The sequence below is a fragment of the Osmerus eperlanus genome, chromosome 25, assembly GCF_963692335.1.
Source record: "Osmerus eperlanus chromosome 25, fOsmEpe2.1, whole genome shotgun sequence".
Taxonomy (NCBI): domain Eukaryota; kingdom Metazoa; phylum Chordata; class Actinopteri; order Osmeriformes; family Osmeridae; genus Osmerus; species Osmerus eperlanus.
In genome coordinates this window covers 8,813,896-8,829,965 of record NC_085042.1, presented here as the reverse complement: position 1 = coordinate 8,829,965, position 16,070 = coordinate 8,813,896, and the positions used below count along the sequence as shown (strand labels likewise).

Below are 16,070 nucleotides of genomic sequence, written 5' to 3'. Positions count from 1 at the left end.
GCTCAGCACAGCGCGTTTGGGGGAAGTGTACATGTTGCCATGGCAATTTTAGCACGAGAACCAATGTTTGTGTACTTGTCAGTTGAAAAAGCTGCTGAGTTGAATGAACAAACTTTACATTATTTTTGAGTTGACTGGTTGAATAACGATAAATTAAATGCTACTACTCGTTTAAATTAAGCTAGATATCATGTCGGACGATCCACGGGTGCAGTGGATTAGAAACCGCGTATACTCTTGTTTTTATTTTCCTGAACCAGGTTGTTTTGAGGAATTGCTCAGTCGAGGAGATGGAGAAGACGAGCAAAAGATTATCCGGTTTCTGAATGAAGTCACAGATGAAGAAGCAGCTTCTACTCTGCTGTTCTTCAAAGGCGTCAGGGAGGAGGAGATTGAAGTGGAAATCCCTGTTGGTAAGTAACTTAATGTTGCTGGTTAGCTACAGTACATTTATATAGTTAGTTCTATAATAAACGACGATTGCGTTAGCTACGTTAACGATAGGCTAGCTAACAGCCAGCTTGCTACTTTTTGACATTTCTTTGAACCCTGTAAAGATCTCTTGCAGCTCGCTGAGGATGAGGATGACAGCCTGCCCGGAGCATCCAAATCTCCCGGAACACCTGCGTCGGAGAGTGAAAAATCTCCCGGAGAGAGTGAGTCATTCATTGGACCTAGCTAGCTACAACTTCAAACCCACACTCACCTTCCCTCACTCACGCGTCTCATTTGCGCTGAAGTGGATAAAGTTAAAAGTCACTCTAAACTTACTGTAGCTACTATACTGAATGTAACGCCAACCTATAGACCAACATAATAATAGCCAACCAATTCAGTTATCTTCCTGTCTTGATTGAAAAACATGTAAATCTTGCAAAACTGCTACCAACGTTTACCGAAGCGTTTCAATGATCACAGAAAAAAAGAAAAGGAAAGATTCTGAGATCTCGCGTGCTTCGGAGGCCGTCAGCAAGGACTCTCGTGGTCCGGATGAGATCGGAGCAGAGGGTCTCTCCGAGACGGGTGACAGAGAACACACCCTCTTACCTGTAAGAAGTATCATCTTCACAGCCTCTTTCATGCTTTTAATGTTTACATGGGGAAAGCAATCACTACTTAACCCTCGTGCTGCCTTCGGGTCACATGACCCAAAGGTTCATAATGAACCATCGTTGTGTTTACCCAATTTTACCCAATACAAAAACAAATAAAAATAATTTTCTTTTAACATTTGCAATGTGGGGGGTCTGAGACAGCCCAACGGTTAAAAGAAAATGCTTCACTTTGTTTTTGTATGCGGTAAAGATGTCGCAATACGACGGTGGGTCACAATGACTGATGGGTCAGAATGACCCGAAGATAACACAAGGGTTAAGTAATTAAGAGCTGTTATACTGTTCCTAGATTGCAGTAAGGAACTATCCTAAATCCTAGAATAGTGTCTGAAAAAAGTCTAGGGTGTTACAACACCTGCTGCATGCTCAGCAAAACCAAAGCTAATACTATTACAGTAGTAAATATCGCCCTGTATATGAATAAATAAATGAGACACGTACTGTGTGTTTGGTTGTGTGTCTGTAGAGGATTGAGGTCCGGGTGGTGTACCATGTGGAGCTTCACGTTGCCGTCAACAATGTACCAGAGAAGTTCATGAAATCCAACATCCTGTACTTCCTGAGGAACACCAGAGGTGGGAGACAGCTTCCTGTAACGTCCTGTTTCTGTGTCGCGCTGGCATGCCTGACAGTGTTCTCCTTTCCAGAAACCATCATTGAACCCACTGATCTGAACGAGGCCAACAATTTGATGCCCAAGCTCCTTGAGATGGGCATGCTGCACGGATATTCCCTGCTGATGCTGAAGGACATGCTGAACCATGTGAGTGGATGGAAGAGAGACCCTTATCACCCCTCCCTGATACCCCATGATACCCCAGCATGCTCTCTAATGACTACCTGTACCTTATCACCCCTCCCTGACACCCCATGATACCCCAGCATGCTCTCTAATGACTACCTGTACCTTATCACCCCTCCCTGACACCCCATGATACCCCAGCATGCTCTCTAATGACTACCTGTACCTTATCACCCCTCCCTGACACCCCATGATACCCCAGCATGCTCTCTAATGACTACCTGTACCTTATCACCCCCTCCCTGACACCCCATGATACCCCAGCATGCTCTCTAATGACTACCTGTACCTTATCACCCCTCCCTGCTACCCCACACCAACCCTGACCTCTCTGCTGTCACAGGTGTACATCCCAATGCTCTCCGTCAGCCAGCTAAAGCTCACCGATGGAGGCTACCAGCAGGGGGCGGTAGCCACCAAGGACCAGGATGCTGGTGGAGACACGGAGGGGGATCGGCCTGTGGAGTCTCGAGGGATGCTCATGATACGGGACGAGTTGCTCAACAGCGCTCACAAGTTCCTGGGCCACATAGACAGGACCCTCCAGCAGCTGGAAGGTTTGTGTTTTGTGATGTGACCTAGTTGGGTTTGTCGAGGTCCAGTTTGAGATGAGGGAGGTGTCCCTGTGGCTCGCACACCACACAGGCTAAGGCCTTACCGCAGCTGCCCAGGTTTGATTCCAGCCCCGGGCATCACTGCATGTCCACCCCTCTCTCTCCCCCCTGCCTTTCCTGTCTCTATACACACTGTCACTATCAAAATAATGACAGTAAGATGAGATGGTGGTGTGTTTCCGGCAGGTGATATTAAGCTGCACATCCCGGAGCTGGACCAGGAGGCTGAGGTGGAGGCACTGTTGGCCTCGTCAGAGGTGGTGGAGAAGCTGGAGCAGTGCGTGATGAACTGGCAGACCCAGATCACCATCGTTATCGAAGAACAGCAGAAGAAGAAACCGCAGGTAAGCCACCCTACAGGGCCCACTCCTTCCACAAGTCTTCTAGGAACAGTCTTCTATCATCATGGTTTCAGCCGTTGTGTTTGATGGTGTCCTGGCCATCCGTCCCAGCCTTTCTTGTGCATGTTTTAGATGTTTCTCTGCTCCGACACACCTGGTTCAGATGAACGGGTCATTACCAGGCTTCTGCTGAGCTTCATAACGACCCGTTCATCTAAACCAGGTGTGTGGGAGCAGAGAAACATCTAGAACATGCAGGACAGGCGGCCCTGAGGACCAGGGCAGAGAGAAGCTGATCCAGCCCACCTCTCACCTTCCCCTCCAGGCTCCGGGCCCCATGGCGGAGATAGACTTCTGGCGGGAGCGCACAGCCATCCTCAGCGCTCTGAGCGAGCAGCTCAAACTGCCCGTGGTGAAGAAGATCCTGGAGGTGATGGTCCGAGCCGACCCCGTCACCGTCCAGAACCTGGACCTCACCGTGACGGAACTGGCCAAACACCACGTGGAGTCCGTGGAGAACGTCCGTTTCCTCAGCACGCTAGAGAGGCACTTCAAGGTGGGTCAGACCTCCTCGACCATCGCCCCCTGCTGGCTGCTTAGAGAGCTGCATGGCGACAGTGGGGAGACCGCTGCTTTTAAGAACGGTTTTGTCGATGGCGTCGTCGGAATTCAAATTAAATTGAATTTGTATGGTCGTCTTTACCTCCTGTCTCTGAGCGTTCTGTAAACCCTGTTCCCTCTGTGTCAGAACCTGGCCACGGGGGTAAACCCTGTTCCCTCTGTGTCAGAACCTGGCCACGGAGGTAAACCCTGTTCCCTCTGTGTCAGAACCTGGCCACGGAGGTAAACCCTGTTCCCTCTGTGTCAGAACCTGGCCACGGAGGTAAACCCTGTTCCCTCTGTGTCAGAACCTGGCCACGGGGGTCGACTTCGGCGTGATCCTGGACACCATTCCCCTGATGATGAACGGCCTGCGGATGGTGTGGATCATCTCCAGCCATTACAACAGGGACGATCGCATGGTCCCGCTCATGGAGCGCATCGCCTGGGAGCTGTCGGAGCGCGTCGCCCGGGTGGTCAACGTGCGCACGCTCTTCAAGTGAGGGAACCCGGTCCTAATACCCAGAGTTATTTTCCCATACCCTACCCCTAACCCCTGCCCTTCACCCCTACCCCCTAACCCTCTGTCTGTTTCTCTACATCTTGGGTGAGATTCTAACTGTTGTTGTCTGACGCACAGAGACAAAAGGGAGGTGGCCCAGACCAAAGCCCAGGACGGCAGGAGGGTTCTGGACCAGTGGAAGGCCGGTTACTTCGAGGTGCGGGCTAAGATCGAGACCTCCGGCAGAGACCCGCGCTGGGAGTTTGACCGGAAGAAGCTGTTTGAGAAGACGGACTACATGTCCTCCATCTGCCAGGACCTATACAGCGTCCTGCAGGTCAGTGCAGCCTAACCACCAAGCACAAACAGCCTGAACACACCACTAAACCACCTGCATGTTTGCGTGTGTTGACACCTCCGCTCGCTCGCGTAGATTCTGGAGGAGTTCTATAATATCTTCGGCTCGGAGCTGAAGGCCGTGACTGGAGATCCGAAGCGCATCGATGACGTGCTGCGCTGGGTGGACAGCCTGGTGGTGCCCATCGAGGAGCTCAGCTTTGACCCTTTCAACATCCGCAAGATGGGCAGCTGGAGGATGATCATGCAGGACTTCAAGTCCAAAGTTCAGGTGAGTTCCCTCCTCCAGACATCCCTGGCTGTTGTCCTTCAGTCTCCCCACCCGTCTGTAATGTCAGCCCCTCATCCTGCCACGGTTGTCCACCCCAGGCCATCGAAGCAGAGGCCATAAACTTCATCGACCAGTCCTTCAAGACCCTGCGCTCGGCGTCCGCTGCCTTCGACATGCTGCTGAAGTTCAAACACATCCGCTCCAGAGAGGCCATCAACAACCAGATGATGCAGAAGTTCAACGACATCCTGGTCCAGTACTGCAAAGAGGTCCCAGACAAAACCAGTTCAACACAATGCCTTATTCTTATCACTGATATCAACCTCATTTCATTCATTTACCTCTTGAACCACTCTAGCCACCGAGCTTTCTGACTTTCCATGACTGACTGCAGGAGTCATGATGGTGGGGTGTTATTTCACATCAGTGATGTTTTGTGTTTGTGTTGCGGGGGGGGTAGGTGGACATCATCAGTGTGATATTCATGAAGAACAAGGACAACCCTCCACTGAATAAGAATCAGCCGCCTGTGGCCGGGGCCATCTACTGGGAGCGATCCCTCTTCCACAACATCAAGATCACCATCATCCGCTTCCTGGAGGTCCCGGAGATGCTGGAGAGCGAGCAGGGCAAGCTGGTGAGCACAGGGGAGGGGAGGGGAGGGGAGGAGGGGAGGGGAGGGGAGGGGAGGGGAGGGGAGGGGAGGAGGGGAGGAGAGGGGAGGGGAGGGGAGGGGGTGGATCACGGCAACAGGAGTGGGCTCTTTCTGAAGTCTGTTCTGTCTCCCTGCCTCCTCTTCCCCACGCTCTGCCTTGCGTCCAACCTCTTTCCCCCTTTACGCCTCCTTCTCTCTCCTCCTCCCTCCTTCTCGCCCTCCTCTCTTATTTCCCCCCTCCTCCTCATCTCTCCCTCCCCCTCTATCCCTCTCCTCCTCCCCTCTCCTCCCTCCCTCCCTGCCCTCAGGCCAAGGCCAAGTACCTGCAGCTGAGGCTGCGTATGAAGGAGTACGATGTGGAGAAGTTTGCCCGCTGGCGTGAGGAGACGGAGCACGTCCTGCCCCTGCTGATGAAGCGCCCCCTGCTGGTGGTGACGAGCAGCTCTGGGGTTGTCCCTGGAGACCAGGGGCCCGCCGACACCGTCAGTACCACACACACTGAACACAAGCTCACTTGGATTTTTAATGCACTTTTTAATGTCCTTTATTGATCTTTTTCTTGCTTTTATATTAACCGTGGAGTGCCCCTCGACAATGAAGGATGCACAATCAATTCAATACATTGTTATAGTTACAGTTATATAATCAATCAGAACAGTGCAATGATATCATGATCTGTTCTCCTTGTGAGAACAGATCTGCCATTTTTAGAATGCCTTCCTTCTTCTCTCTTTCCCCGCCCCTCTGATGGCCCAGGGTTCCAAGCAGGAAGTGGAACGAGGCGTGCGTTACACGGTGAACTTTGCCCCCGAGCTTAAGGAGATCATCTCTGAGACCAAGTACCTGGAGCAGCTGAGCTACTCTGTTCCTGACCTGGCCCGCAATGTGGCTCTGCAAGAGGACAAGTTCCTCAGGTGATGATGACACAGCATGAAAACCCTCCTCCAAATACCTACCTTTAAAATATAAAAGGCCTGTGGTGACTTCCACAGCTGTGTCTGAGGCCTGTGGTGACTTCCACAGCTGTGTCTGAGGCCTGTGGTGACTTCCACAGCTGTGTCTGAGGCCTGTGGTGACTTCCAGAGCTGTGTCTGAGGCCTGTGGTGACTTCCAGGTACGTGGATGACCTGAAGAACCTGGTGAACCGCTACCAGGCCCTGATGGACGGGCTGAACGATGCAGAGTTCTCCCTGCTGGCTGAGCAGATCCACGAGCTGAGGAGGGTGATGCGCTCCGGCCACAAGAGGCTGAACTGGAACGCTCTAGGTACCTTACATCTACGCTCTGCACACATCTGATCCGCCTGCAGGGGTTGAAGCTCTGAAGAACCCGCCTCCTTTAACCCTGGTGGCCAGCAGGATTCATGATAACGCTGCTCAAACGTTTCGATATTGGGATGTTTCTAGAATTGAGTGTGTGTAGGAGGATTCAGAGATGTGCATATCTAACCCTAACCCAGGGATCTCTGAGTTCATCAACCGCGGCACCCAGGCTGCTTCCAAATTCGAGTCGCTCGTCAATCAGATCCAGAAGAACGAGCGGGACATCGACGCCAAGCTGCAGTCCATGGAGACGGCCAACCTGTTCAAGTTCCCCGCTCCGGACCGAGCCGACGGCCTTCCAGGTACGTCTGATCCCTTCAGCGCGAGCTTTCACCCTACAACAACCTACAAATAGTGCACCTAGAAAGCTCAGATCAAGGATCAGAAGTGCACAGTTCTAACAGTACTCTGGTGGTCAGAGTCAGAGCACCGCCTGTATCTACCAGCCACAAGTTAGGGAGTAAACAGGAAGTGACATCTCTCACGCGTGCACGTGGTGTTTTGTTAGGAGTGAAGGAGTTCTGTGAGCTGGTCCAGCGAGAGAGAGCCAAGGACATGAACCTGCTGAGCAGGAAGTACACCGCCATTGGTCCCCTGCTCACCAAGATGGAGAGCCTGGTGATGCACACCAACAGCGGCCGAGCCCAGCGCATGGAGCACTACTACAGCTACTGGGAGCACAAGATCTTCCACTCGCTCACCAGGATGGTGCTCAAGTGAGCGTCCGGCATGGGCGTCGCCGTGGGGAGGGGCGAGGAGGTGGGAGGAGTCATCAGCTGTTTTCTTTCTGTGCTTGTTTCCTTGTAGGAACATCAACACGTTCAACATGGCCCTGATGGGGAGCACTCCTCTGTTCCAGATCGACGCCATCCTGTCCGCCCCTGAGATTGTGCTGCACCCCAAGAACAGCGAGGTGTACCGGCTCCTCATGCAGTCTGTCCGGGACTGTGTGGAGAGCACCAAGGTGGGTCCCCTCTCCTAGCAACCTCGTCATCCCAGACCTCGCCTCGCTGATAGGGTCAAGTAAACCTACGCCACACCCCTCCCTCCCTTACATCCTCCCCCCTCCCTCCCTTCTGTCCTCCCCCGTCCCTTACCTCCTTCCTTCTCCTGTCTCCCCCCCCCTCAGAGGTTTGTGCGCTGGATGCACGGCTCCTGTCTGGAGTGTCCTCCGCAGCGCGTGGACGGCGAGGACGAGCCGGTGGTGCTCAGCTTCTACTCGGACGTGTGCCAGCAGCCTCAGGTCAACGAGCGCGCCAACGCCGTGTCCCAGAACGCCCAGCGGCTCCTCGCCGCCGCCGGCCGCTACCTCAACCGCTGGAAGCGCTACCGGCCCCTCTGGAAGCTGGACAAGGCCATCGTCATGGAGAAATTCGCTGCCAAGCGCCCCTCGTACGTCACCTACGACGACAAGCTGCAGTTCTACGCGCGGGTCAGCCAGGAGGTGTCCCAGCAGCCCCTGGCGAAGGACGAGCATGTGATCCGGGTGAATCTGGAGCCCCTGGCTCGCACCGTGCAGGAGAACGCCCAGGCCTGGGTCAGCTCCCTGGGCAGGCTGCTCAACACCTCGGCCCGCGAAGAGCTCTTCAGCCTGCGTGACCAGCTGCTGGTACTGCCCTGCGGCACACTAACACATGCTCTGTGTTGCTGCTATCGGCTAAGCTCTCAACTTGAGCCCGACCAATTTATCGGCGGGCCGATATTATCGGCCGATATTAAGCATTTTCCAAACTATCGGTAGCGGCATTTATAATGGCCGTTTGGCAAGTGTTTTGAACGCCACAAACCCTAAAACCAGATGATCCAGCCAGAGTTTGGCAGAGTGTTATGAGAGTGTTTATGTTTTGTTACGAGTGTTTAATTTTTTTAAAATATATCGGAATATCTGATTTTTTTATCACCAAATATTTCTATCGATATCAGCCTTAAAAATCAAACCCTTATCGGTCTGGCTCTACTCACTAACCCTGGCCCTCTACACTGAAAACATCATCTGTGTAGCTGCTTTAATGCCAAGCTCTCACTGCCGTGTGGCTGTTCTGTGTGTTTGCTCACAGCTGCTGTCAGACAACCTGAAGAGAGACCCCAGCTCCTTGGAGGACCTGAAGTTTGTCCTAGGCAACATCTCGGACATCCGGGCCATGTCCCTGACGGTGGAGCTGCGCTTCACAGACATCCAGGAGCGATACAGGACCCTGGCCATGTACCACGTCCAGGTAGGGCCTCACCCAGGACCCTGGCCATGTACCACGTCCAGGTAGGGCCTCACCCAGGACCCTGGCCATGTACCACGTCCAGGTAGGGCCTCACCCAGGACCCTGGCCATGTACCACGTCCAGGTAGGGCCTCACCCAGGGGCAGGTCCCGCTCTGAGTGTCTCTCTCACTGACCTGCTGTGTTGTGGGAAAAGAATGTGCTTGAAACGGATTAAACAAGAGCTTGATGCGTGTTCGCATGCTGGTTTCGTATATCCACATCCTGATTCTGTACTGTCACGAACTCCGTGTGGTGTTAGGTCTGAGTAGACATGATCCAGGTGTGACGTTGTCCTGGGCTGCGGGTGGGGCCAGGTGCTGGAGGAGGAGCAGGAGCTGGTGGGCAGCATCGGGCAGCAGTGGAGCCGTCTGTTCTCAGAGGCCAGACAGGTGGACCGCAGCCTGGGCCGGGTGAAGAAGACCTTCACCGAGGTCAGACACCTTCACACACAACCCTCTGTGTCCTCCACAGCAGCCTGGTCCTCAGGGCCCGCTGTCCTGCATGTTCTAGAGGTTTCCACGCTCCAACACACCTGGTTCAGATGAACGGGTCGTTATGAAGCTCAGCAGAAGCCTGGTAACGACCCGTTCATCTGAACCAGGTGTGTTGGAAGAGGGAAACATGCAGGACAGGGGGCCCTGAGGACCAGGGTTGAGAAAGGCTGCTCCAAGTCATCGACATGCCATTTCCTTCATGTAGCAGATGCCAATCCTAACCCTGTCACCCAGATTGACATCCAAATACATATAGAGCAGCAACAGACCAGGGATGCCAGTTACTGATCATGCCCTACCCTCTCCTCCTCCCAGATCACCAAGACCCAGACAGAGGAATATAAACAGGAGCTGGGCATCTTTGCGGAGAGCTTCAACATGCACGGCCCCGGCGCCGTGGGAGACGACTTGGAGAAAGGTACGCGTCCCCCCCCCCCCCCTCGTACGACACGACTCCCTCTCTACCGGCCGCACGCACACACACACGCCTGCACACGCCTGCACACGCCTGCACACGCCTGCACACCCACACACACGCCTGCACATGCACACACACGCCTGCACACCCACACACACGCCTGCACACCCACACACACGCCTGCACATGCACACACACGCCTGCACACCCACACACACGCCTGCACACGCACACACATGCCTGCACACGCCTGCACACGCCTGCACATGCCTGCACACCCACACACACGCCTGCACATGCACACACACGCCTGCACACCCACACACACGCCTGCACACGCACACACATGCCTGCACACGCACACACATGCCTGCACACGCACACACACGCCTGCACACGCACACACACGCCTGCACACGCACACACACGCCTGCACACGCACACACACGCCTGCACACCCACACACACGCCTGCACACGCACACACACGCCTGCACACCCACACACACGCGCTCAAACATTCCTTCCTGTTCAGGAGTGGCCGTGATGGTCAGCTACGAGAAGGAGCTGGCTGTGGTCGAGGCCGGCCGCCAGGAGCTGGCCAATGCAGAGAAGCTGTTCGACCTGCCCATCACCATGTACCCGGAGCTGCAGAGCGTGCAGAAGGAGATGAAGGGGCTGCGGCAGATCTACGAGATCTACAGCAGCCAGAAGGTGGGGGTCTGGAGGGGAGGTCTGACTGTGTTTATACTCTGCATTACCAGAGGTATTACAGCCAGGTGTGTGTGTGTGTGTGTGTCGTCCAGGCGGCCAAGGCAGAGTGGTCTCAGACGCTGTGGGTGAACCTGAACATCCAGGTCCTGCAGGAGGGTGTGGAGGGCTTCACCCGCAGCCTGAGGAAGCTGCCCAAGGAGGTGAGGGCCCTGCCTGTGGCCTTCTTCCTGGAGGGGCGCATGAAGGAGTTCAGAGAGTCCCTGCCCCTCCTGCTGGACCTGAAGAACGAGGCCCTGAGAGACAGGTATGTCCTAGAAAAAAGATTTTAAAGGTTTAAAAAAAGTTTGGAGAAAAAAAGCTGTACTCTAGGCTTCTCTGTTCTCTTTCCTCCTCTCCTTTCACTACGTGTGCGTAAAAAAAAAAAAACATTTGAAAGGTTGAAAAAAAGATATAGATTTTGTTTTTTGTTTTTTTTGATTATTATTATAATAAAAAGATGTACAAAAAATACATCGTTGATAACACGATGTGTGTGTGTGGTTCCTTCAGACACTGGAGAGAGCTGATGGAGAGGACAGGTACCAGCTTTGAGATGAACCCAGACACCTTCACCCTGGAGAACATGTTCGCCATGGAGCTGCAGAAGTACGGCAGCGTCATCGGAGACATCGTCACCTCGGCCGTCAAGGAGCTCAGCATCGAGAAGGCAAGAAGAAGAAGCCTCCCTCAGCCTCACCTCCCTCAGCCTCACCTCCCTCAGCCTCACCTCCCTCAGCCTCACCTCGCTCAGCCTCACCTCGCTCAGCAGGGGGCCTGGACCAGCCTCAGGGCCCACTGTCCTGCATGTTCCAGATATTTCTCTGCTCCAACACACCTGGATCAGATGAACGTGTCTTTACCAGGCTTCTGCTGAGCTTCATAACGACCCACAGTTAGTAACAAACAGTGTTTGTGTGTACTTCTGGTGTGTGTGTGTGTGTGTGCACAGGGGGTGAAGGAGGTGGTGGACACCTGGGAGAGCATGAAGTTCACGGTCCAGCGCTACTTCAAGGGCACCCAGGAGCGAGGCTCTGTGCTGGGCGCGGTGGACGAAATCCTGCAGAGCCTGGACGACAACGCCATGAACCTGCAGAGCATGGCGGGCAGCCGCTTCGTAGGACCCTTCCTGACCACTGTGCAGCAGTGGGAGAAGAGCCTGTCCATGATCAGTGAGGTCATCGAGGTCAGTCTCATCATCTGGGGGGGGAAGCTCTGTGGGGGGGAGCAGAGATCAAAAGGTCACAGGTTCAAATCCACCCCGTGCTCAGGATAGAGACTGTCTCCTGGACGAACCCATGGCGTGATGTGGATGTTGACGTGGGGCGCATGGGCAGGTGTCGGTTCTTGAACTCCACGGTGCTGAGCTCAGGCAGGTCCGAGGTGATGGTGCTGATGTTCCTGTGTCCAGGTGTGGATGCTGGTGCAGAGGAAGTGGATGTACCTGGAGAGCATCTTCATCGGCGGGGACATCCGCTCACAGCTCCCCGAGGAGGCCAAGAAGTTCGACAACATCGACAAGATGTTCAAAAAAGTGAGGAACTCCAACCATGAACAAATCAGAGTGTCACCCTCACCAGCACTCTGAAAGCCTGGTCTCACAGCCTGCTCCTGCAGTGCCTCCAGTGTGACGTGTGGCTTGGTGTGTGTGTGTGGTGTGTGTGGTGTGTGTGTGTGTGTGTGTGTGTAGATCATGAGCGACACGGTCAGGGACTCGGGGATAAAGAGGTGCTGCCTGGTGCCTAACCGGCTGTCAGAGCTGCAGGCTCTGAGCGACGGGCTGGAGCGCTGTCAGAAGAGCCTGAACGACTACCTGGACTCCAAACGCAACGCCTTCCCTCGCTTCTTCTTCATCTCCGATGACGAGCTGCTCAGCATTCTGGGAAGCAGTGACCCCACCTGTGTCCAGGAGCACATGATCAAGGTGACTAGATCACTCTCATCCTCTACCCTCTCACCCTCATCCTCGACCCTCACCCCTGACCTTACCCTCATCCTCACCCCCTCACCTTCACCCTCTCAACCCTCCCCCTCATCCTCACCCCCCTCCCTCTCCCCCTCCCAGATGTATGACAACATCGCGGCCCTGCGCTTCGACGTGGGGGCCAACGGCGAGGCGGTGGCGGGGGCGCTGGTGTCGGCCGAGGGGGAGGTGATGGACCTGAGGCAGGCGGTGCAGGCGGAGGGCCGGGTGGAGGAGTGGATGACCGGGGTGCTGCTGGAGATGAGGAGGACCAACAGGCTCATCACCAAGGACGCCATCTTCCACTACTGCGAAGACAGGGGCAGGTCAGGAACGCCCTCACTTGAGTCAAGGCCATGTACACAGGGGGGCTGTAGGGGGGATTTGAACTGGGTGGGGGAGCTCTTGGTTTGTAGTGAAATGCTCTACCCACTAAGCTAAACCCACCCCTCAGTGTGTTTTTGACCGTTCCCTGAAACACGCATGTGAACCCGTGCTTCAGGACGGCCGACGACAGCGTCTGTGTTGCTGTGCTTGTGCCCTCAGGGTGGACTGGATGCTGCTGTACCAGGGCATGGTCGTGCTGGCCGCCAACCAGGTGTGGTGGACCTGGGAGGTGGAGGACGTCTTCAACAGGGTGAGGAAGGGCGACAAGCAGGCCATGAAGAGCTACGCCAGGAGGCTGCATCAGCAGATCGACGAGCTGGTGACCCGCATCACCCAGCCCATGAAGAAGAACGACCGGCGCAAGATCAACACAGTGCTCATCATCGACGTCCATGCCAGGGACATCGTGGACAACTTTGTCAGGGACAGGTGAGGGAGGGGGAGAGGGGGGGGGGGGGGGGGGGCGCTGACTGGATGCGCTCTCAGAGCAACACCAACACGATCTGACCTGTGTGTGTTCCCCTGGGTTCTGTGTTCCAGCATCATGGACGTGCTCTCAGAGCAACACCAACACGATCTGACCTGTGTGTGTTCCCCTGGGTTCTGTGTTCCAGCATCATGGATGTGCTCTCAGAGCAACACCAACACGATCTGACCTGTGTGTGTTCCCCTGGGTTCTGTGTTCCAGCATCATGGATGCGCTCTCAGAGCAACACCAACACGATCTGACCTGTGTGTGTTCCCCTGGGTTCTGTGTTCCAGCATCATGGATGTGCTCTCAGAGCAACACCAACACGATCTGACCTGTGTGTGTTCCCCTGGGTTCTGTGTTCCAGCATCATGGATGTGCTCTCAGAGCAACACCAACACGATCTGACCTGTGTGTGTTCCCTGGGTTCTGTGTTCCAGCATCATGGACGTGCTCTCAGAGCAACACGATCTGACCTGTGTGTGTTCCCCTGGGTTCTGTGTTCCAGCATCATGGATGCGCGGGAGTTTGAGTGGGAGAGCCAGCTGCGGTTCTACTGGGACCGGGAGCCTGACGACCTGTTTGTGCGCCAGTGCAGCGCCAGCTTCTCCTACGGATACGAGTACATGGGTCTGAACGGGCGTCTGGTCATCACCCCTCTGACTGACCGCATCTACCTCACCCTCACCCAGGTGGCTGACCAGGCCTCACCAGGACTTGGGCCTCTCACAACTCACCTTTAACCTGTCTCTTACTCTGTAAGCTCTGGACATAGCTCTGAAAATGACCATATACATGTGTGTGTGTGTGTGTGTGGCCCCAGGCCCTGTCCATGTACCTGGGTGGGGCCCCGGCAGGGCCGGCTGGTACAGGGAAGACAGAGTCCACCAAGGACCTGGCCAAGGCCCTGGGCCTGCTGTGTGTGGTCACCAACTGTGGAGAGGGCATGGACTACATGGTAGGAGCCACGCCCACAGGGCTGCAACGCTCTCCATCAGGAGATACTTAGGGCTCTCCTATATACAGTAGGGATCATATATTCTCCTCTGTCAATTCTCCTTCCATCCCTCCCTCTACCACTTTCCCCTCCCCCCTACCCTTCCACAGGCAATGGGGAAGATCTTCTCGGGGCTGGCCCAGTGCGGAGCCTGGGGCTGCTTCGATGAGTTCAACCGCATCGATGCCTCCGTGCTGTCTGTCATCTCCTCCCAGATCCAGACCATCCGCAACGCCCTCATCCTGCACCTGAAGAGGTTCCACGTGAGTTCACAGGGTCAGGGTTCACAGGGTCAGGGTTCACAGGGTCAGAGTTCACAGGGAACTCTTTTATCCAGAGTGACGTCCAAGTAGAGTTTGTTGAGATGACAGTAGAAAGCATTGTTTCCGTCAGTTTGAGGGCCAGGAGATCAGCCTGGACGCCCGTCTGGGGATCTTCATCACCATGAACCCGGGCTACGCCGGCCGCACAGAGCTGCCCGAGTCGGTCAAAGCCCTGTTCAGACCCGTGGTGGTGATCGTACCAGACCTGCAGCAGATCTGTGAGATCATGCTGTTCTCTGAGGGCTTCCTCCTGGCCAAGGTCAGGAACTCATCTCTCTCTCTCACACACACACTACACAACACACGGTGTTATGTTACTATTATACACACACACTGTTACATTATTGTTATTTGTATTATTGTCACACACAGTCCTTTTCCCTGGTTCAGTTGTGTGTCTGTCCTGGTTGTGAGTGCAGATTCTGGCTAAGAAGATGACTGTTCTGTACAAGCTGGCCAGGGAGCAGCTGTCCAAGCAGTTCCACTACGACTTTGGCCTGAGAGCGCTCAAGTCTGTGCTGGTGATGGCAGGAGAGCTGAAGAGAGGCTCGCCAGACCTGCATGAGGTAAACACCAGAGCCTTCCTGGAAGGCCCACCGTACGTACACCTCCTGCTCCCAACTCTGTCATGTTGGAACCGGAAAACCTAGCTTCAGTCGGCTTGCGCCCAGTAAAAAGGACAAGGAGGTCTTTTATGCTTCTTCTAGAAATATGTTTTAGTTTATTGGAGTTTTATGATTTATTCTCACTTCATTCTCTTCCTCCCTGTCCTCCTGGTCGGCTTCTCTCAGGACGTGGTGCTGATGCGTGCTCTGCGGGACATGAACCTGCCCAAGTTTGTGTTTGAGGATGTTCCTCTGTTCCTGGGGCTGATCACAGACCTGTTCCCGGGCCTGGACTGCCCCCGCGTGTGCTACCCCAGCTTCAACAACGCCGTGGAGATGACCCTGCAGGAGAACAGATACCTCATGATTCCCAACCAGGTGCCCCCCCCCCCCCCCTGCCTTATCTTGTTAGACGACAGGTAGTAGCGTCTGGCATCGTGTGAAACGTTTTATTTTAACATGAAACAACTGGATATTGATTTGGAGAGGGTGTGTGTGACCCTGTGCGGCGCTGTGACGGCAGGTGGACAAGGTGGTGCAGCTGTATGAGACCATGATGACCAGACACACCACCATGATCGTGGGGCCCACAGGCGGAGGGAAGTCTGTGGTCATCAGCACGCTGTGCCAGTCCCAGACCAGGTCAGAACCCCCAGACCCACACCCAGACCCACACCCCCACCTCCACCCCCACCCCCCTCACTCTTCCTCAGGGATCTTGGTCTAGCCTCCATACAGCGTGTTTATGTTTACTGTATTTAAGAAGCATGCGGTGAGAGACTGTGGCAGGGGATCGTCACTGTGATTGCTTTGTTTCCACGTCGACGACA

At 54.7% G+C, this 16,070-nt stretch overlaps 1 protein-coding gene across 1 annotated transcript in view; it reads left to right on the top strand.

Annotated features, from left to right (window-relative positions):
- Window positions 1-89: 89 nt before the first annotated feature.
- Window positions 90-16,070, top strand: part of dnah10 (dynein axonemal heavy chain 10) — a 34,962-nt gene continuing 18,981 nt past the window's right edge. The window contains exons 1-38 of the mRNA XM_062451052.1: window positions 90-413; window positions 558-656; window positions 919-1,049; window positions 1,582-1,690; window positions 1,763-1,878; window positions 2,261-2,474; window positions 2,718-2,875; window positions 3,198-3,428; window positions 3,781-3,971; window positions 4,113-4,311; window positions 4,408-4,602; window positions 4,701-4,871; window positions 5,063-5,239; window positions 5,566-5,739; window positions 6,014-6,171; window positions 6,372-6,523; window positions 6,717-6,881; window positions 7,088-7,295; window positions 7,387-7,543; window positions 7,709-8,188; window positions 8,637-8,795; window positions 9,150-9,266; window positions 9,645-9,747; window positions 10,282-10,460; window positions 10,553-10,764; window positions 11,010-11,166; window positions 11,449-11,682; window positions 11,908-12,030; window positions 12,187-12,420; window positions 12,562-12,785; window positions 13,006-13,275; window positions 13,824-14,007; window positions 14,139-14,273; window positions 14,423-14,575; window positions 14,706-14,894; window positions 15,055-15,201; window positions 15,427-15,618; window positions 15,764-15,882. Of these exons, the coding sequence (XP_062307036.1) occupies window positions 191-413; window positions 558-656; window positions 919-1,049; window positions 1,582-1,690; window positions 1,763-1,878; window positions 2,261-2,474; window positions 2,718-2,875; window positions 3,198-3,428; window positions 3,781-3,971; window positions 4,113-4,311; window positions 4,408-4,602; window positions 4,701-4,871; window positions 5,063-5,239; window positions 5,566-5,739; window positions 6,014-6,171; window positions 6,372-6,523; window positions 6,717-6,881; window positions 7,088-7,295; window positions 7,387-7,543; window positions 7,709-8,188; window positions 8,637-8,795; window positions 9,150-9,266; window positions 9,645-9,747; window positions 10,282-10,460; window positions 10,553-10,764; window positions 11,010-11,166; window positions 11,449-11,682; window positions 11,908-12,030; window positions 12,187-12,420; window positions 12,562-12,785; window positions 13,006-13,275; window positions 13,824-14,007; window positions 14,139-14,273; window positions 14,423-14,575; window positions 14,706-14,894; window positions 15,055-15,201; window positions 15,427-15,618; window positions 15,764-15,882 (6,839 nt within the window). The 5' untranslated portion in view covers window positions 90-190. The remainder of the gene's footprint in view (window positions 414-557; window positions 657-918; window positions 1,050-1,581; window positions 1,691-1,762; window positions 1,879-2,260; window positions 2,475-2,717; window positions 2,876-3,197; window positions 3,429-3,780; window positions 3,972-4,112; window positions 4,312-4,407; window positions 4,603-4,700; window positions 4,872-5,062; window positions 5,240-5,565; window positions 5,740-6,013; window positions 6,172-6,371; window positions 6,524-6,716; window positions 6,882-7,087; window positions 7,296-7,386; window positions 7,544-7,708; window positions 8,189-8,636; window positions 8,796-9,149; window positions 9,267-9,644; window positions 9,748-10,281; window positions 10,461-10,552; window positions 10,765-11,009; window positions 11,167-11,448; window positions 11,683-11,907; window positions 12,031-12,186; window positions 12,421-12,561; window positions 12,786-13,005; window positions 13,276-13,823; window positions 14,008-14,138; window positions 14,274-14,422; window positions 14,576-14,705; window positions 14,895-15,054; window positions 15,202-15,426; window positions 15,619-15,763; window positions 15,883-16,070) is intronic.